The 19,048-nt window shown below is 46.2% G+C and overlaps 1 protein-coding gene across 1 annotated transcript in view; it reads left to right on the top strand.

The window, feature by feature from the left end:
• The window catches only part of Nup154 (nuclear pore complex protein Nup154), a 280,785-nt gene that overhangs the window by 101,608 nt on the left and 160,129 nt on the right, over positions 1–19,048 (top strand). Inside the window, exon 5 of the mRNA XM_075703099.1 lies at positions 10,421–11,583. Within this exon, the coding sequence (XP_075559214.1) occupies positions 10,421–11,583 (1,163 nt within the window). The remainder of the gene's footprint in view (positions 1–10,420; positions 11,584–19,048) is intronic.

The raw sequence follows: 19,048 nt of genomic DNA, 5'->3' as shown, positions 1-19,048 counted from the left end.
ATGGCCGGGAATACCGCAGGCATAACACATGGGCCTGTTGTCTTGCGTGCACCAAGGATTAGCAAAGGCGGGAACACGTTAAGGGTGTCTACCAACCGGGAAAACCGGGAATTCTCAGGGATTTTCAATAGTCTGGAAAAACTCAGGGAAAACTCAGGGAATTTGTACTTCTATCAGGGAAAATTAGCTGTAATTTTATTGAAAGGGAAAGAAAGTCGCGGTAAAGCCGGCTCGAGTAGGAAGAGTTGCCAGTGTTTAGTCAACGACCGACTTTCCGGACGCCCGACAATTCGGACGGCTTCGCAGCACCACCACGTACTTACCCCATAGAGCGTATGTATAGTAACGGCTGAAATTTCTGATGCAAGAACCCTTCGCCATCAGATTTTCCGGACTTTTTTGCCGTCATGGCAGGTCCGAAACGACATTACTAAAACCACCACCACCACTGCCGTTTTGATTACCTCGTCGCTCCTCGAACCGGCGCTCTCGCATGCAGATCTGGTGGCAGCCGTGGCCACCACCGCAGGAATGCTAGGCCTAGCTGCTTCTGCGTTCGCTATTAAGCTTCTTGCCGTTCTTTGCCATGTTTTTCATTGAAAGAATTCGCCGCTGTCAGCACTGGCACCGACTCCACCTTTGTGGTCCTCGCAATTGGCTTCGAAGCTCGGAAAGCACGACGCGTTGCATAATGCCGAAAGTCAGCTTCCCCTCACTACAGCAATATAACGCTATGAAGCGTGCACAAATTATTGCGGTGAAGCTCAACAAGCGTGGGGAGGGGCAATTGTCACGGGACGCACTATGTATTCCTTAATTAAACGCGCAGGCACCTGCTGCCTCCTGTCACAAGATGAGCACCGATGTGCCTAATAAGTGTACTGGCAGGCCTTTCAGAGCTTTTTCTGATGTGCTGCGGCAGTAAAAGACATGCAGTGGCGTACCAACTATTTCTGGTGTGTGTGCGGGGGGGGGGGGGGGGCAAACCGCAGACGGTTTGACCTTTCGCTCTGTGTGTGTGTGTGTATCATCATCATCATCATCATTATCAGCCTATTCATGTCCACTGCAGGACGAAGGCCTCTCTCTGCGATCTCCAATCACCCTTGTCCTGCGCCAACCGATTCCAAATAGCACCCGCAAATTTCCTAATTTCGTCACTCCATCTAGTCTTCTGCCGTTCTCTACTGCGCTTTCCTTCTCTTGGTACGATAGCAGTAGCTACGGTAGCAGTAGCGTGATAATTTCAGCTCAGTGGCTAATCAGGCTCATCAGAATCTGGCCTGAATAATCTCAGTAGCTACGATAGCAGTAGCATGATAATTTCGAGCACTTGTTCACAATTTTTTGATGCTGTATTTGATCAACATGCATTTACCATTGCACATAAACTTGCGCATTGTTCCCCTTATGTTCACACAATTTTATCTCAGTTATTGTAATTGTGCAAGTGCAGCAGTCTGTCTTACACCGCTCGTAAAACAGACCAATAAGGCTATAGACCACTTGTATACCTATTCTGCTTGAAAATGCGCATTTAACCCACCCATTTGGAGCATTGCCGACACATTATCCATACCATGCCCGTAATTTCCCCTAGAAATAAACAAGATGCCTTGTTTAGCTCACCGAGAAGACCGGAGAAACAAACTGCGAATCTCGTAATATCCCCTTCAGTCACAGCATGACATTTGCGAACGCAACTTATTTTTGCCATTACTGTGTAGTGGTTACAAGGAATAGACAGTGAACATTAGGCTTTGAGTAAAGTGCACATTCTTCTCTCTTAAGGTACAGCCTCTACTTCTCAGTGAAATATATCGCTTCAAACGATCGCTTTCGCGAAGGCCTTGCTTTCTTTGACGTCCCTTCAAAGAGGGCCTTTGCGAAAGCAAAGTGGGGGGTTTCGGTAGTCATCGCAAAATATTATTTCTTCCCTTGTTGTAATGCTTGGGCCCAGTAATTAACCTTTGCAAGTAACATGAGCGCGTAATTCAATATATTTATTGAAGAAATGTAGCACGGCTCACTGTACAATTAATGAATATTAGTTGCCATGTATTTACAATTGGTCACTATAAAATTCAGAAGCATTCTCCCGCCTTGACTTGCCTTTTATATAGAGTCTCCAGCACCTTGGGATAAAATTGATAGAAATAGCTCATCTTGGAGAATGTTTGCTTCCGTATACATTTCGTTTTTATTCGCATTTGAGAATGTCTCACTATGAGTTTTACGCATTTTTTTCCAATATATCTTTTTTTCGCTGTGCATTTTACTAACTCCTCCATTCTGTTTTCTTTTTGAATAAAATAAACACTACCCCTTAATATTCAAGCTGGATTAAGTTGTTTTTCTTTATTTTTTAGCATGCTTACTAGAGAGTGACACCATCGGGCGACATGGTGTACGCCCGTCTCTTGACTTAAAACCAAGTTCTGTGTCGCTCAGGGAATTTGGCAAAGGCACTCGGGGAAAGCCTGGAAAACTCAGGGAATTTGGAAATGACAACTTGGTAGACACCCTGAAGTTGATGAACGGTATGATGAACGGGTGGTAGTGGCTGTGCATGTAGCGCAACAAGTGGTTGACGAGGAGGCTGCGACGGATGCGTAAGTGGCGCAGCGACAGGGTACTGCTGATGCTGCATTGGTAAAGCCTCAGCAACTAACCCGCCAGCGCCTAGGGGCGAGCTGTGTAACAGCCTGTTGCGGCAGCAGCTGCCGTTGGAGAGCTTAGCGAAGGGTAGTAGAGAAAGCTGATGTGCAACTTCCTCCCGCACGAAAGCTTGGATTTGTGGGAGCAGGGGGAGCGATCAGAGGAGATTGTCATGGTAGAGAGGGCCTTGTAAGCCACTGAGGGACGCCTGGTCAAATGTCATCGCCGATGACATTTGGAAAATGTCATCGGTGATGCCCTTCAAGATATGCTTCAATTTGTCATTTTCGGGCATAGGAGCATCCACATGTTAACAACCTATTCGATATAACAGGTGAATGTTTCACCGGGTTTTTGCGCTTGCTCTCGTAACCGCTGCTCTACGTGCAACTTATGGATGGCGGGGCGATCGAAAACTTCAGTGAAACTGGTCTTGAATGCAGACCAGGACTGAAAGTCGGCTTCGTGATTTTTAAACCACAGGTGAGCCACTCCCACAAGGTAGAAGATGACGGCATTTAACTTGGCGGTATCGTCCCATCGATTGTGCAAGCTCACCCGTTCGTAGGTAGACAACTAGTCATTGACGTCCTGCTCATTTGTACCGCTGAAAATCGCTGGATGGCATTGCGGGACAGTGCCAGAGCAGGCAATGGAGGATGGCAGCGACGTCGGCTGCGGAGAGTCGGGCATGAAGGGAGGCAGAGTTCGAGACCGGAGTTCAGGGTGTAGGTGTTCTTGAATACATCGCACCTCCACCAATTGTAATGGGGTGTAGTTCAGATGGTAGCGTCTGTTTGTAACCGAGAAGGCAGGTGACGCAGAGCAAGAACAGCTGGTTACCCGAATGGCTCATACTCGTGCTAAGCACTGGCGATCCGGCTGGCCCACTGGTTGCACTGCAGGCATGGAACAGACGATCTGGCTGGCCTTGTCCTTGTGCTCTTCTTCATTACACCTACAATAATTACTAGAGGGAACTCTGGCACTGCAGTCATTGTACCACCATGGGAATGATGGGAAGTGATAATAATAATAATAATAATTTATTTCTGCCTCAAAAATACAGACAGGGGAGATGCAGGAAAAGCTGTCATAAACAGCTTGACTCGGCCGCAGTCCCGAAATACAACGAAGCAGGAACAGGCAATCTCATTGCAGACATGATGGCTTCATGTTAAAAATTTTTTTTTTAAAAAATAAGCAATTAGCAAAACATAAGAAGACTACAAAATCTTATCTGCACTTACATGTGCAGAAACCAAGTTACTTCATCACAAGCGTGATTACACTTAAGATAATTGTCAAATAACATTCACCAAATAACAGCACAAATGACAAAGAATAATGGACACAATAAGAATAGAACAGAGAAAGCATCCTATATTAAGCATTAACTATACCTAAGGATTACTCAGTGGTACATTCTTTTGCATATGAATTGCATATGGCACGTATATCTCGTTGGGTACAGGTAAACAAGTTGATGTTAGCAGATTCGTACACGTTGAGAAGGGAAGAAAGTGTGTGTTGAAGCCACTCTTTCCCGGTATTGATGCGTGCCGTTGGCACCAACCAGTTTTCGGGGTGTCTGAAAGAGTAACTCTTTTTATTTTCTTGTAAGTTTGCTAGATGCCGAATGTTGCTTATATTATTTCTTGTTTCTATTTTGAAACAAACTCTGAGCTTATATTGATACAACTTAAAGATTTTGATTATACCAGTTTCAAGAAAGAAGCATTTGGTGGTAGTTCCATAATTTGCATTAAAGACATTGCGAATAAATTTTTTTGCAATATATAAATTTTCTGTAGACAGGGCGGTGTTGCAGTGCCCCATACCAGCTTGCAATACTTAATGTGAGAATAAAAAAATGAGTTGTAAAGAAGCAGTTTAATTGGCTTAGGAAGAATGTATCTAATGCATCCAATTGCGACAGTTATTTTAGCTAATTGCTTGACAACTTGGTCCACATGTGCTGTCCATGACATAGTTGAAGAAAATACTACACCGAGACATTTAAAATGATGAACTATTTCTATTTGTTTGGAACTAAAGAGGATACTTTTGTGTGGAGAAACCGTTTTATTTTTCGGCCTGAAGATTACCGCTTTTGTCTTGCTCTCATTAACACGCATATGATTAGATTGGGACTATTTTTTCAGCGAGATCGTCGTCTTGTTGCACGATTGTATCAGTTCGTGAATGTCATTTCCGGAGAAAAGAATGCTTGTATCATCTGTATATATTATGAATCTGGCATTTGGGTTAATGTTTGCAATGTTATTAAGGTGGTCCTAATATACTGCCTTGTAGGACACCAGAATAAACAGGTTCTACTTCTGAGTATGCATTATGTATGTTTACCGTTTGTTGCCTTTTAGACAAGTAATATTTTATTAGTTTTGCAGCCTGGTCCTCTGATTCCGCAGTACCATAGTTTCTCTAGAAGTAATTCATGGTTTACAAGATCAAACGCTTTTGAGAAGTCAACAAACATTCCAATCACGAAAGATCTGTTTTGAAATTGTGCCAGAATATACTCTTTTTGTTCTAAAAGCGCCAGTTCAGTCTATTTGTTTTTTCATAATCCGAATTGACATGGTGTCAGCAAATTGTATTTATCTATAAATTTAGTAAAGCTAGAGTGCAAAATTTTCTCTAGTGCTTTGCAGAAGACAGGTAGTACAGACAGGTCTATAATTTCCGAAATCATTTCTATCTCTATTTTTAAATAAAACAGTTACTTTTGCAATCTGCATTTGTTCTGGAAATACCAATGTAGCTAAACAAAGGTTAAAAATATGTGTGATGGTTGGCGCTATGATATCTGCAACCAATTTTACAGGCTTTATCTGAATGTTGTCAATATCTTGGCATCTGCTATTTTTTAGGCTGAGTATAACAGTTAGTATTTCATCCGTTGTCACAGGATCTAAAAATATTGTATTCTCATTATGAAAGTTTATGTACTCATATATTTCCTACAAATACCCATTAGTTTTTCTTTTTGTAAAAGAATCATTGAAGGCGTTTGCGAGTTCAGTGTTCCCGTTAGCTCTTTACCACCAATATTTAAGTTGCGCACATGGTTTTGTGACTGATTACGATGTAGCAATGAGTTTAGACGGGTCCAAATCACATCATGGCGACCCTTCTTCAAGTCTAGATATGTGGAGTAATATTCCATTCGAGCTGATCGCAGTTTCCTTGTTAAGCTATTTTGAAACTGTTTAAATAAATGCAGATCTGCTGCACGTGTCAATATAAACCGTCTGTATAGCTTATTTTTATACTTAATTTCATTTCGCAACTCAGGGGTGATCCACGGTTTGCAAGTTTTTCGAGATTGTTTACATGTTTTAGAGGGACAGTAGGAGTGGTATAGCTGTTTAAAGAGATCAATAAACTTATTATAGGCTTCATTGGCATTCTTAAGGCAAGCAATGTGCTTCAAATCAACTTGTTTAACAGCATCCCGAAAATCATCAAGAGTAACATTGGTTATACGTTGGTATGTAATACCTTTTGGCTGTTTTAGTGTGTGGGTTACCGTCTCCATGCACAAGAACACTGGTAGATGGTCGCTTATAGGGCATGATAAGGCACCAGTCTTGATTTTAGGATGGGAGAAATTAGTAATGAACAAATCTAAAGTAGACTGACTTCCAACTGTTATTCCAGTAAATATTTCGAGCACATAAAAAAACCATTCGAAGCCAATAACATCGTAAATTCTCTAGTAAAATGATTATCACTGCTCACATTAATGTTGAAATCACCTCCAGCAGTACTAAGCATGTAACCACCGTCCGCTACTACCACAAAAAATCATCATAGAATTTAACAAAAGAAGCTGCATTTCCGCTTGGTGGGTGGTAACAGACAGAGTAAAAGAATTTACCCAAACACAATGACATTATCTCATAATCCGGTGTAATTGTACTAAATGGGCTCAGAATTTCACAATTTTCATTCACATCCAGCAGTAGTGCAACTCCCCCGCTACGACCAAAAGGTCTGTTAAGGTAGTACATTCTATAATTTGCCATTTTCTAGGCATTATCTGTGCTAGTGCTCCAGGTTTTACCCAACATTATCGTGGAAAACTGAAATTGAAATTCCCTAAAGAACTCTTCTAGCGATTATGCTTTATTTTGCCCTGATCGTGCATTCATATTTACCGCTTTAATGGATGCGGATGAAAAAGACGAAGCAATGCAGTTCAGGTCAGTCGGAAGGTGATACGGACACTGTATCATTGTTTTTCTTTCTTTACATACTGTGCTTACGCAGGGCTTATTTAAGATGGTCCAGGTCGTTTGCTCCTTCGATATGAATGACATTCATTCATTCATCTTTGCGGACGAGGATCTTCCCATTCGTATGCCAGACAAAACGATAACCACTATCTTTTGCCCTTCCTTTCGCAGTGCGAAGCAAGTCTCTGTTATATCGAGTCATGTTTTCCTGGATAATGATGCACGGTTCACTATTTTCGGCTTTGTTCTTTTCAATTTTCGGGGCAATTGTATTTAATAAGTGCAACTGCAATGCCGTGTATCTCCAAGTTAAGTTTCCTGCTTCAGTACTCAATGCCATTAACACCTTGTTGCAGCTATGTTTGCACTACTTGGGTCGTGTCGTCGTTTGCTTCTAGTTCCGCTACTTTCTTCTTCAGCGCTTTGTGTCCTGGCGGGAAACATGTCTTTCAAATTCTTCAAACTTCTTAGACATATGTTGGACAGATTCTTCCATTTCTGCCACCTTTTTGTTAATTCTGGCAAATTATCAAGTTTCTTGAGGATAGAGGCAAGAGCAGGCCTGACATCAAGATCAGAACCGTTTCCTTCTTTGCTACTTGTGCGAGAAACATTTTCCGTGCACGTGAGACAGTGCCACGATTGCTTTGCAGTATTGTTTTTGCTTTAAATGATTTCTCTGTCACGCCCGCACATTTACCGAAACGATATGCGTATTGACACTCCATGCATGTCACTCTCGGCCCATCGTCACAAATAGGTGACTTACAGGACGAACACACTCTAGACACTTGGTTTTCGTGATCGGACATTTCAGCAAAATGGCACAAAGTACGTTTAGACTAGCAATCAATAACAGCAGATGAGGCAGCAGCGGCAGTGGCATTTGGCACAATCCATTTCAACTTTAAGTTATATTGCACTAACCTGCAACAGGAGCAGTTTCGCCGTTAATGATGTAGACATGTTGCTGCCGCCGCTGCCAAGTAGCTGAACGATCCAAGTGCTCCAATCGTTTTGTCTTGCACTGGCTCCCAGTCAGTGCCTGCGCAGATTGTCTCAGGGCTGACGGTAGCGCGCTGACAGTAGATTGCGCAGACGGTAGCACGCCTGGCATTCGATGACCAAGCTTGGTGGTGGTGGCTTCAAAATGGCGTAGGTTCCCAGCAGCAGAACTGTCGTTTTTCCAGGTTCCCGGCCGCTGGAGTACTTGGGAAGGTGAAGTACGATCTGCAACAGGAGCAGTTTCGCCGTTGACGATGTAGACACGCTGCCGCCGCCGCTGCCAAGTACATGGATTTGTTTGATATTCGTACTTGTGGATTCAGATGTTCTTGTGGCTTTCTATATTACGCTATATAAATCTTATTGGCGTAAGTTTCAGCGCAATCTGTACTCTTCGAAGTGCAGAAGATGCCGTGAACACGCACAATTGCTATTAATCTCAACGATTGAGCTTGTCCAGGTGGCCAAGTCGAAATGCGCCAACCGTCTCAAGGCACTGGCATGCCCACAATAAATTCATAAGGGTGTTTCATTCGCTTGCCGATGCATGCGTCTGCCGCTTAGTCATTTCAATAGCAGGCTTCTGTGCTAGAGTTCTTGTGTTCGAATCATGCCGCCGGACAATTTTAATGATGTTCATTTAATTATTTATTATGCAGTACATTGTTGAAAATGACGATTTTATAAAGTCTCAAAGCCATTTGAAGCCAAAAGGACAAAGTTCAGGCAAATCCATGTACTTCCCATAATTCCCATGCTGGTACAACCGCTCTCATTGCAGCTCCCGTAGACACTAGCGCCAGAGTTCCCTCTAGTATTTATTGTATGAAACTCTATGGTTTGTGCGACGAAAAGTGGAAACACTACGTGTTAACCGATACGTAAGCAATAAGCTGGTACGGTTTATGCGGGTACAAAACACATTATGTTCAGTGGCCGCCGAGTCGGGGATTTGACTTTACTACTTTTAAAACGTAAATACTGTTTAAGCGGGTACGGTTTAACGAGGTTTTACTGTATTTGGTTGTTTGCTTCAATAACTTTCTGTATTCTGATGTCTGTCACCCCTATGTTGCCACAACTTATTAATTACTATATTGTTAAATTACTAATAGGAGGTCCCCCTGACAGTTTTTGTAACTCCGAGGCCTCCTTCTGTACTAATGATCATTGATGGAATGATAAAAGAATAAGTGCTAACAGATTAAAATTTGTCACTGGCAGATGTGGTGATCGCTCGGGCTACAAGCAATCGTGGAACGCTTGCTGTTATGTTCGTATGAGTAGCTCATCAGTGATCAGTCCCAAGATGAGGCGTACGGGTTAGATTGATGGCTGTTGAAGTGGTGTTAAGTTCATCACCGCATTAGCATCTAACATGATTGTGTGCCTACTGGCGGCTCATCGGCCCGATCTCCTCACTTGATATCACAATTAATTGCTGTTTCCTCTGTCCGTGTTGCTAACCTTGTACTGAAAGAGGTGGCCGCGGCTGAAGTGGTGCCATTTTGTCAATTGGGGCATTTGAGGGCTTTGTGTGCGATAGCCTCATCGAGCCAATGTCATGGAGTGCGCTCGCAGTGCCAAGCTTTTTGTGTCGGGTGTGGCAACCCGTTCAAGGTCAGCTCAGTGCTCCTTTGGCGCTGAAAAAAAATAAAAAATGGAGTGAGGCGCTCGCTTGCATGGCATTAAGCACAAGGGGCTCTGCGGTGTGCACAACATGTGGCACTGTGTAGGTCTCTACATCGAATAGTAGATGTATTCGATTCCCAAATCAAATTATTAACACTTTCACTATTTGATTCGATTTGGTGATATTAGAGTATTAGCACACCCCTATATTTAACCATTCGGATTTTTGCTGTTGCCCGAGCAATAGATTGAAAAACTTTGCATTCTTTGTGGCCACGTGACACAAATATTCGTCACCAAGGTGAGCTGTAAAGCTCCTTTCCTTACACGCATCGGCAGCATCGTTCTGCATATCGGTTTTTGTCATATGTCAAGTACAGGCTTCAAACTTGTGTAAGATGTACAATGTACATAATGACAGGATTCTGTCAGACCCTCAACTTCACGATAAGGTTTACATTTGAGACTTCTGCAATCTCTGGAATGTGGACAGGTTGTCATGTGGCACTTTTAAGAATGCTGTGAGCTTTCTTTTTCCTTTGGAAAAGAAGAACCTCACAAAACCTAGCTTGCTTTAAGTGCTGTTACTGGTAATTTCTGATTATCTCTTTCAACTTTGCATTGACACCTTATTGGTTAAGTAAGTTAACGATAGTTCAACTAAATAAATAGGAATGTATGCCCAATGAAAGTATGACCATGACTAGCATGAGCAGCTGGCTTGAATTTACGCCACCTAATGCCATCTGAATAAAGGCCTTCGTTATTTTATAATTTGTGGTGAAATTTTGTTGAGAAACAGGGAGCTCTTCTGAACACGAGAGGCACTAAAGGAAGGGCTCACATGCACTTAAATATGACAGGTGTGCGCCTGTACCTGACGACCATCTCGCATGGGGGACCTGAGGCTCGGCCTTCAACCCTGGCGCTGCTGCACGTTCGTCTGCCACCGGGCTTTACCTCGCACGCACCTCCACAGCGGGTACGTGCCGTGCGCACCGCACTCTGCCACCGGGGAACTACCGTGCTGGTGGCTGCCCATAGCGAGGACAAGGACGTCTTCTGGACCCTGGCTGCCGATGCCTACCCGTTCCAGCCGTGCTTCATGGAGTCGTCCACGTTTGGACCAGTAGATGCTGGCGTCTGCTGCCTGGCCAGCGTGAGTTCCCAGCATGCCCCGCAGCCGCAGTGCACCATCGGCATGGCTGGCGGTGTGGTCATACCCTCCGACCCTCCGGTGGTGGTCACGCAGCACATGGAAGGACCTCACAAGTTTGTGCTGCTCTCACGCACTAGCTGCAGTGTGTACGAGAAGCCTCGGCCTGTGGACACACTGCGTGGCTTCCTGCAGAACCCTGCCACATCTGAAGACGCCGTGCGGGCCTTCTTCTCGCTGCATGGTGAGGTCCAGGCAAGTGCCATCTGCCTCGTCCTCGCCTGCAACCCCGCAGACGTGCAGCTGGCTGAGCGGGCCACCCAGGCGTTGTTGCGCTACGGCGGGGAAGCCAAGCTGGTGGAACAGCAGCCGCCACCGGCCGCGTCGTTCCTCGCTTCCCCGGTGTGGGCCAGCACCCCGCTGCACGGAAGCCAGGGACGGCCACTCAGCAGCTTTGGCTCGCCTCTAGGCATGCAACCGACTCGGCCACTTGGCTGGAGGCCAACGGGGCCGCCGCTGTCGACGCCAATCGTGCCGCAACAGTCCACCGCCGAGGTGGTGTTCTCTGGCCGTCACGATGGCTGCTACGTCTACTTTTCACGTCTTGTGCGGCCACTGTGGACGCTCAACCTGGTTTCACCGGCGAAGGACTGCGGTGCGGGGAACTTGGCCGACGTGTTTGCTAGCAGCATTGCGGGGCAAGATGTGGAAAACTATCTGCAAGCTATCATCTCCTTCAAGCGCTTCCTGGCAAAGCTAGTGGGCTCATCCACTGAGAGCTCCTTTGCAGATGTGGTGGCCATCTCCCGGTCGCGTCTCAACACAGACACCTCGCTGCACCTCCGAGACCAGATACCCAGGAAAGCGCAGGTGAGGGTCGCAGAATCAGAAGCACACTGTGACTTTTACATTACAAAAAGCAAGAGAAAACAAGCACAACAAAAATACAGGCGTTACATGATGCACTTTCACCATGTTGCAAGAAAATCAATTTAATTCCCGGAAAGTTTCAAAGAAAGAGTGCTTGTGCAATCAGTTTTGGTACAACCAGTCTCAAAGACGTTCATTATTCCTCTCTTGCACTGTCAAGCATCACAGTGTGATACTTGACAGTGCAATAAGGCTGATAAGGCAACTGATTATGGGTGTCGGGTGGTATTTTATGACGGGAAGCTCGCCCCTGATATATGTTCGTACCTATAGACAAATGCATGTTGATATGGCGTGAGATCACGCACAGACTAAGGTCAGTGTGTGGAAAGTGTAGCTTGCAGGCGATCAGCCAGCAACTACCACAAACACATATAGCAAAAGTTAGTGTGTGTGTGTATAGTAGGGATGTGGAAAGCTTGTGTGTGGGCAACGATCTGAACTGATGAACTTACGGAACAGTGTTTAAACTGACAGCGTTTCAGAGTCACGACGACGGGCGAACACGAATCACACAGCACAATTCGAAAAGAAGCACACATGCTGGAAGTACGAAACCCGCTCTTGCAACGGGTTCCTGCCATATGTTTCCAACCATTACAAGAATGTAAAATGAGCCATTATGGCCACAGTGCTACAGGCTGCCCTAAACAATTCGTGTCATCACGTAATAGAAGAGAGGTTCATGCACCAGGTAACCAGGCTCAACAACGCTGGCTATCCCAAAGGTCTGCTTACAGCAGTCGTCGAAGGGTTGCTAAAGAATACGACACTTTTGAATAGCAAGGTTCAACAAGAATCAAATGTTCTACGGAAAAGGAAGAAGGTCGCCGTTGTGCCTTATGAACACGGCCTAACCCACAAGCTAAAGAAGATAGCCAGAAAGGAAGCCATCACAGTTGTATGCTCAGCACAAAACAAGGAGTATTCAATGTGCGCACAAGTCAATTATGGCCTGCAAAATAAGCAATGCACAAGAAATCACAAGAAGAAGCACACTACCTGCAAAACAGGGGTGCTATATGATACAGTCAACGACCGATTTTTCGGACCCTCTAGGGAACGTAAAAACGTCCGAAAATTTAGCCAGTCCGAAAAAATGAATGCATGCAAAAAACCGCACCTTTTTTCTCTTTTTCTTAGATCTAGAGGTAAAGGGCGAAGTGCCAATCTTCCGAAACCCTGCCAAAGCATCAATGAAGGTGCTATAAAAACAGGCGTTCAAAAACTCTGTATGCAGCCGACTGCCGGTTTATTATATACATGTGCATCGTCGGGCAGCCAGTGTTATTGCTGCAGTGGCTTGAAGAACTTGTTGATTGTTGTATGGACGGCGTTTAGGTTGCATGCGATCATATTCGCCTCGATCTGAGCAAGGGTCATGTCAGCACTGTACACCGATGAAAGAGTCAACAGTGCTCGCGTCAACTCGGCGCTTGTAGGCGGCGTAGGCATTGGCTCCTCATTTTCAACATCGGAGTCTTCTGAATCCCCCACAACCTGACGGACTATTCCCTCGTCAGTCAGTTCTGCGCAGAAGTTGAGCTCGTTGTCAGCGTCAACAAACTGTTCAAAAGTTATTTCCGTGGGTACGGTACTGCTTTCCGCGCTTTGATGCCATCCACGAGGACGACGAAGACGGAGTGGGGGCCATCGAAGGCAAGCGAAATCCTCAAGTTGCGAACAGTGGAGTTTGCTGACGAACGTCGAAACACCTAGGCCTAGCGTCGCAGAGCACACTTGACACAACAGCACAACCACACCACGCTAGCCAAAACGTGGCCTGCGCAAACAAACGAAATAGCGCCGCTCCGGAAACTCCGCTGGAAGCGGAAGTGCGGCCATTTGCGGCGATGAACATAGCCAGCGTGGCCAGATTAAATTGGTGTGTGACAGCTAGATTCGGCTAGTTGTTCAAAGCGGTGATATGCTTCGACTGCAAGTCGATTTCTTTCGCAAGGGCGCTGCGCGTGGAGCCAAAGGGCCGTCCGTCGCGTCAAAAAGTCCGGAAAATTGGACGGCGCGGGGTTCGAGCGTCCGAAACTTCAGATGTCCTTATACATTGATTCTATGGGGCTCGTGGCGGTGCTGCGAAGACGTCCGAAATATCAGGCATGTCTGAAAATTTGGGCGTCCGAAAATTCAGTCGTTGACTGTATATCTTTATTATGTGGCCGATGATATATAGGACAAAAGTGTGTCAATGACAGGACACAAGAGCATGCAGCATCTCTGGAAGGAATCTCCACTGGGCATCTTGCTTTTCATTATCGCCAGCACCAGTATACTGTTCAATTCCATGACATGAAAGTTTTATCAAAAAGTAAAGACAAGCTGACGCGCGAAATTTTAGAAGCCGTGGCAATTGAAAGAAGTGGGAAATCTTGCATCAGTACACCATCAATACTACTAACAGAAAAAAAAAGGGCTACTTAAGCAAAGATGATATTTCAACCTCAGGAATCGGATAATCGGCGTGACAAAAAAAAGAAGCATTGGCTGTCTTGTGCTATAAGAAGTGCAGGAAATCAATAATAAACATTCAGTTGCTAGTCCAGCGTGTGTTGTCGTCTCTTCCTGTCCAGGTCAGAACATTCTGCTGGAAACCAGTTGTGCTACGTGCAACCAGCGAGCTCAGGCAAACACTGTTCTAACCAATCACACTTGCAGCCTTGGCCGATATATCCCTGGTGGAGATTTAAAAAAAACAACAAATTTGTTTTACCATCAAAATTCGTTTAACCCGCCTGCGGAACATTCAGACATTTTTGCGACCCTGTCCGTGTCCGAAAAAAGTTGGTCGGCGACTGTATTTACTTTGTGTGCACAAACTGAAGAGCCAAAATGCGACAATGTGTAGGCATTCGACGCGGACTACATGCGGCTGACAAGTGGCTGGAGCATAAAGCTTCTCTGTCACCTAGCCAACAATGTCCGTGTGCCCACTTAGCCAGCAATCTTTAAATCCATCTGTCGCTACCCGATCTCCATTAACGGTGTCATAATACCTTATGTCTTCCACCACAGATTCCTGGGCATTATCATCGACCGCGATTTGTCATGGACGAGGCATGTTAATATGTTGAAGCAAAACTTAATCTGTTTTGCCATGTTCTTTGCTTCACAACAGGCATGAAATGGGGCCCCACGGAAGGCTCATTACAGTCGCCAACCGTTTATTCGGACCTCACGGGGACTGCGGAAATGTCCGAATAAACAGGTGTCCGAAAAAGCAGATTAAAAAAAAAAAATGAAATCCTTTATTTCCACGTGCTTATTCGGGCTCGGCAGTAGGCTTGAAGAAATCGTGAATGCGCCGTTGCACGCTGTTCCGTTTACGCGCAGTCAGATAAGCCTAAATCTCGGAGAGTGTCGAACGGTCACTGTTTGTGCACGCTCCGCATGCGACGGCAGCGTAGCACGTTGTGTGTCATCTTCAGACTCGGAGTCATCGTCCGGCGGTGCAGCAGAAACCTGACGAATGATCTCGCCGTCGTTGAGTTCTGCGCATGTCAGTACTGCAGTGTCAGCACCTGTGAAACTGTCAAATGAGACGGTGTCCGGAATCGCAATGCAACCACTGCGCAGGTCTCGGCAGAACATTTTCCGCGTCCGTAGGGAGCACATCGGATGGCGACAAATCTTAGGCCTCCCGGCACCCGCTTGCCGGCATTCCCCAGCGCAGTATGCGTGGGCACTGTCGGTGCCATTGGACACTTGACGCGATGTTTCCGTGCGCCGCGTTGGATCACCGAAACCTCGACACAGCACACAAAGCAAACACCACCGTGCCGACACCAGTCGCACAAACGAAAAACGTAGCCTGCTCGCAGCGTCGTGCGCGAAGAAACAAATCAGCTGCTGGATTGTCTTGACTTGGCTTACTAAGCTGAAACTGGAACTGCTGTAGAGCCACTCTATCGAACCAGGCAGAAACGATGCTGATGAGCGGGGATTTCCAGTAGCGCCACTTCGTGGGGCAGCAAGGAGGCTCTGTTCAAAACAAAAATGGTGTTCAGCAAGTCGAACTATGCGCCGGTCATAGTCGGTGCATGATGCTCTCGATCGAGTTGGCTGAAGGAGTGTCCGAAAAATCAGACGAGAGGTTGCAACGTGTCCGAACTTTCGGCAGTTGTTATACATTATGGTCTATGGCGGGAATGGCGGTGCCGTGAAGCTGACCAAATAATCGGGCATGTCCGAATTTTAGGAGTCCGGAAAATCGGTTGGCGACTGTACTAAGACTTTATCAGTCTCTTTTCGTAGGCTACATTCGATACAGCCTTCCGATACTCTCAAACTTGAGCATTTCCTGCTTACGGACATTAGAGAGCGTCCAAGCGCAGGCACTCGAAATATGCATCGGGTTGCCACGGCGTGCCTCCAACAAAGGCACAATTGAGGAAGCCCACGTATGCCCATTATCAATATACCTGTCCCACGAACCACTTCGTGTGTATTTACGCTTACTGACACGACACCATTGCCATCCATTGACGTCGGTTCTGCGGCCTGACAGCAGTTTCACAAGTGCACTCCGCTGCTATCTACCCCACATAACATCAGGCTATGCCCTTCCATATCACCCCGTGAAACCACCATGGATGATGGTTCAACCTTTCGTATGCGTACATGTCCCCGGCATACAAAAGAAATCATTGGTTCCCGTCAGTGGACTACAACAACTTGCTCTCGCGTACATCTGGTCAGAATACCAGACATATGTTCACGTTTACACAGACGGCTCCGCGTCACCAAAGGCATCGACAGCAGCTGTGGTGATACCAGCCCAACAGATGACTTGAGGTTTCATACTAGACCATAATTATACATCAACCGCTGCAGAGCTTGTGGCTATTCGGGAAGCGATTCAACACATCTGCGGGGAAAGACCTCAAGAGTGGTGCATTTTCACGGACTCAAAAGCCGCGCTGCAAATTTTGGGATGCTTCCTGCGCCACACCGCATATCAGGTTCTGGCACTGCAGATCGCCGAGCTACTTTCATGCGCTCAAGAAAAACACCACCGCATAGTGTTCCAATGGATCCCAGGACACTGTGGGCTCAACGGTAATGAGATGGCAGATGCTGCAGCCAGACGCGCCCTCAGCAATGGCCTGCGAACTGTAGTGCCATTCTCCCGACCGGACAGCACATGCCTCCTGTCGGAATTAATGAGGAGTGCGACGAGAAGATACTGGGCCCAGCCAGATGCTCGTCACGTCCGCCCTAAAAGGCTGGATCCCGATATGAAATTTCCTATTCTGCGTGGAATTCCACGCCCTCATGCATGCCTGATACACAGACTGCGATTAGGCGTCGCCTTCACGCGCAAATATTTGCACATTATTGGACGGACAGACTCCCCGGACTGTTCAGTGTGTGGTACTGTAGACACTATAGAACATGTGCTCGTGGTGTGCCCTGAGTATGCGCGCGAAAGACTGACAATGGCAGATACATTGAGACATTTACAAAATGGACCACTGTCGGAGGACCTCTTGCTAGGCGCATGGCCACAGAGTTGGCAGACGACAGAGACAATGCGTGCTTTTTCACGTTTCCTAGGTGACACGGGCCTGGACTCACGCCTGTGATACCAGTTGTGTAATGTGTCCTTCACTTCGTTCCTCCCATTATCATCCACCATTGTGACCCTTTTTCTTCCCCTTCCCTTACGTAGAGTCAGGCCAGATGCTCCAATATCCGGCCGACCTCTCTACATTTTCCAATCATTAAAGGCACCCTGAAACGCTTTTGACGATTTTCTACAAACGTATTGAGTCATTAGAGTAGGTCCTTCTGATCATTAATTGACACATCTAAGTGCTCCGCGTAAGGCGTGTAATTTATTATAAGGTTTTAAATATGCACATTGCTGCCGATCGCAGCACACTGCTCGGCGGAATTTTAAGCCGCCCCTACCCATATGACCGAAATCACCCATACGACGTCAGTGGGGCGAGCTATCCGATTGGCTGACAAGGGCGCGTGATCGATAATTTTTCCAATTTTATGGTAAACAAATGATCTTCGTAATAGTTGGAATGTTAGTTAATTTGTTTTTATGAAAAGAAAATAACATAAAGAGAATGCACAAGAAAAATTTTTCAGTACACTTAAGCACTTCCGGCACAGAGCGTGTGTCGTCTGCTTGTGTTACAACGTACTCCATTTTGAAGAGAGCTCCGCGGTCAGAGTCGGTCTCAGTCTTTTCGCGAGCACTATGATTCGACTTTGTTGCCTTGTGGACTGCAAACGTAGCGACTGGCAATATGTCAAGCTGCGACATCGTGTCCCTCTGCAAGGCAGCGTACGAGCGAACTGGCTGCTGCGCATCGGACTGCCGCTATCCGATCGGCGCCAGGATTTGCGCATTTGTGGCCGTCACTTTACACCGGAAGATTACTAACGCAATAGCGTTTCGCGAGTCCGGTATTAGGGAAAACGCAATCGCAAGGGGACAGAGTCTGGCCGCTTGACTTTGGCGTAACGGGATGAGCCATGAGATGAGCAGAAGGGCAAATGCGAATGGTCTGCACGGTGCAGCCACCTGGTGGCACAGAGCTCAACCATACACAGTAGCAGCAACGAAATGTATTCTTCTTTGCTGCTGGTGTGTATTTTTTGCAGGAGTGTAATCATGAACACGTTGTTTTTATAAATGCTTAAAATGTTTTACACTTGGTTAGAACAATATTAGCGCTTTGTTTGGCTGGTTAAGCTCTGCACCAACAAGTGTATGGACCGTGCAGACCGATCGGGCCGCTCACGTACGTGTACGGTAAAGTTCCTTCATCAGCTTGAGTTTATGCCTACAGTCATTTGCCGAAATGACCAGCTTGCCTGTGGTTACCGGAATACAAGACACGTTCGGCGCTACGACAGAATGCTCGCAATGCACGCTGCTTCGATAGCTCTCGCTTGGAGTCGACGGCCAAGGGGCTAGTGGAGCGGTCTCGCGCAGGCGGGGGCGGGCTCCAAAACAACTGGAAGTGGACGATGTGACGTCGCATCGTGACGCTGAACCAGTGAAGGCGGAGCTTAGCCCCGCTCGCTCGGCGAACGAGTTGAGGAGGAAAAGCATGGCTAGGGAGGAGGGCAGCTTCTAATCGCTTGTAGCTCCATTAATACGTAACGCTTCACTTAAATTGTGGTGCGAATGTTCTACTTAAGGTGTACCCTACGCGTCTACAAAATTTGTCCGAACCGTTTCAGGGGTCCTTTAAACTATTTCTTCTTCTTCCCTTTCATTTCTGGTTTGTTCGCTCGCTCCTCCTCATTGGCCTCATCTTCTGGACGAGGGAATAGCGACAATTTGATTTCCGGCGACCGCATTATAACCAATATTTAGTCTCGTGCGACTGCACTATAAGCGGTAAGCATATGCATTATGTCGTGTGTG

Source organism: Dermacentor variabilis, chromosome 8 (genome assembly GCF_050947875.1).
Source record: "Dermacentor variabilis isolate Ectoservices chromosome 8, ASM5094787v1, whole genome shotgun sequence".
Classification (NCBI taxonomy): domain Eukaryota; kingdom Metazoa; phylum Arthropoda; class Arachnida; order Ixodida; family Ixodidae; genus Dermacentor; species Dermacentor variabilis.
The sequence above is the reverse complement of the archived record's forward strand: the minus strand, read 5'-3'. Positions and strand labels throughout refer to the sequence as shown.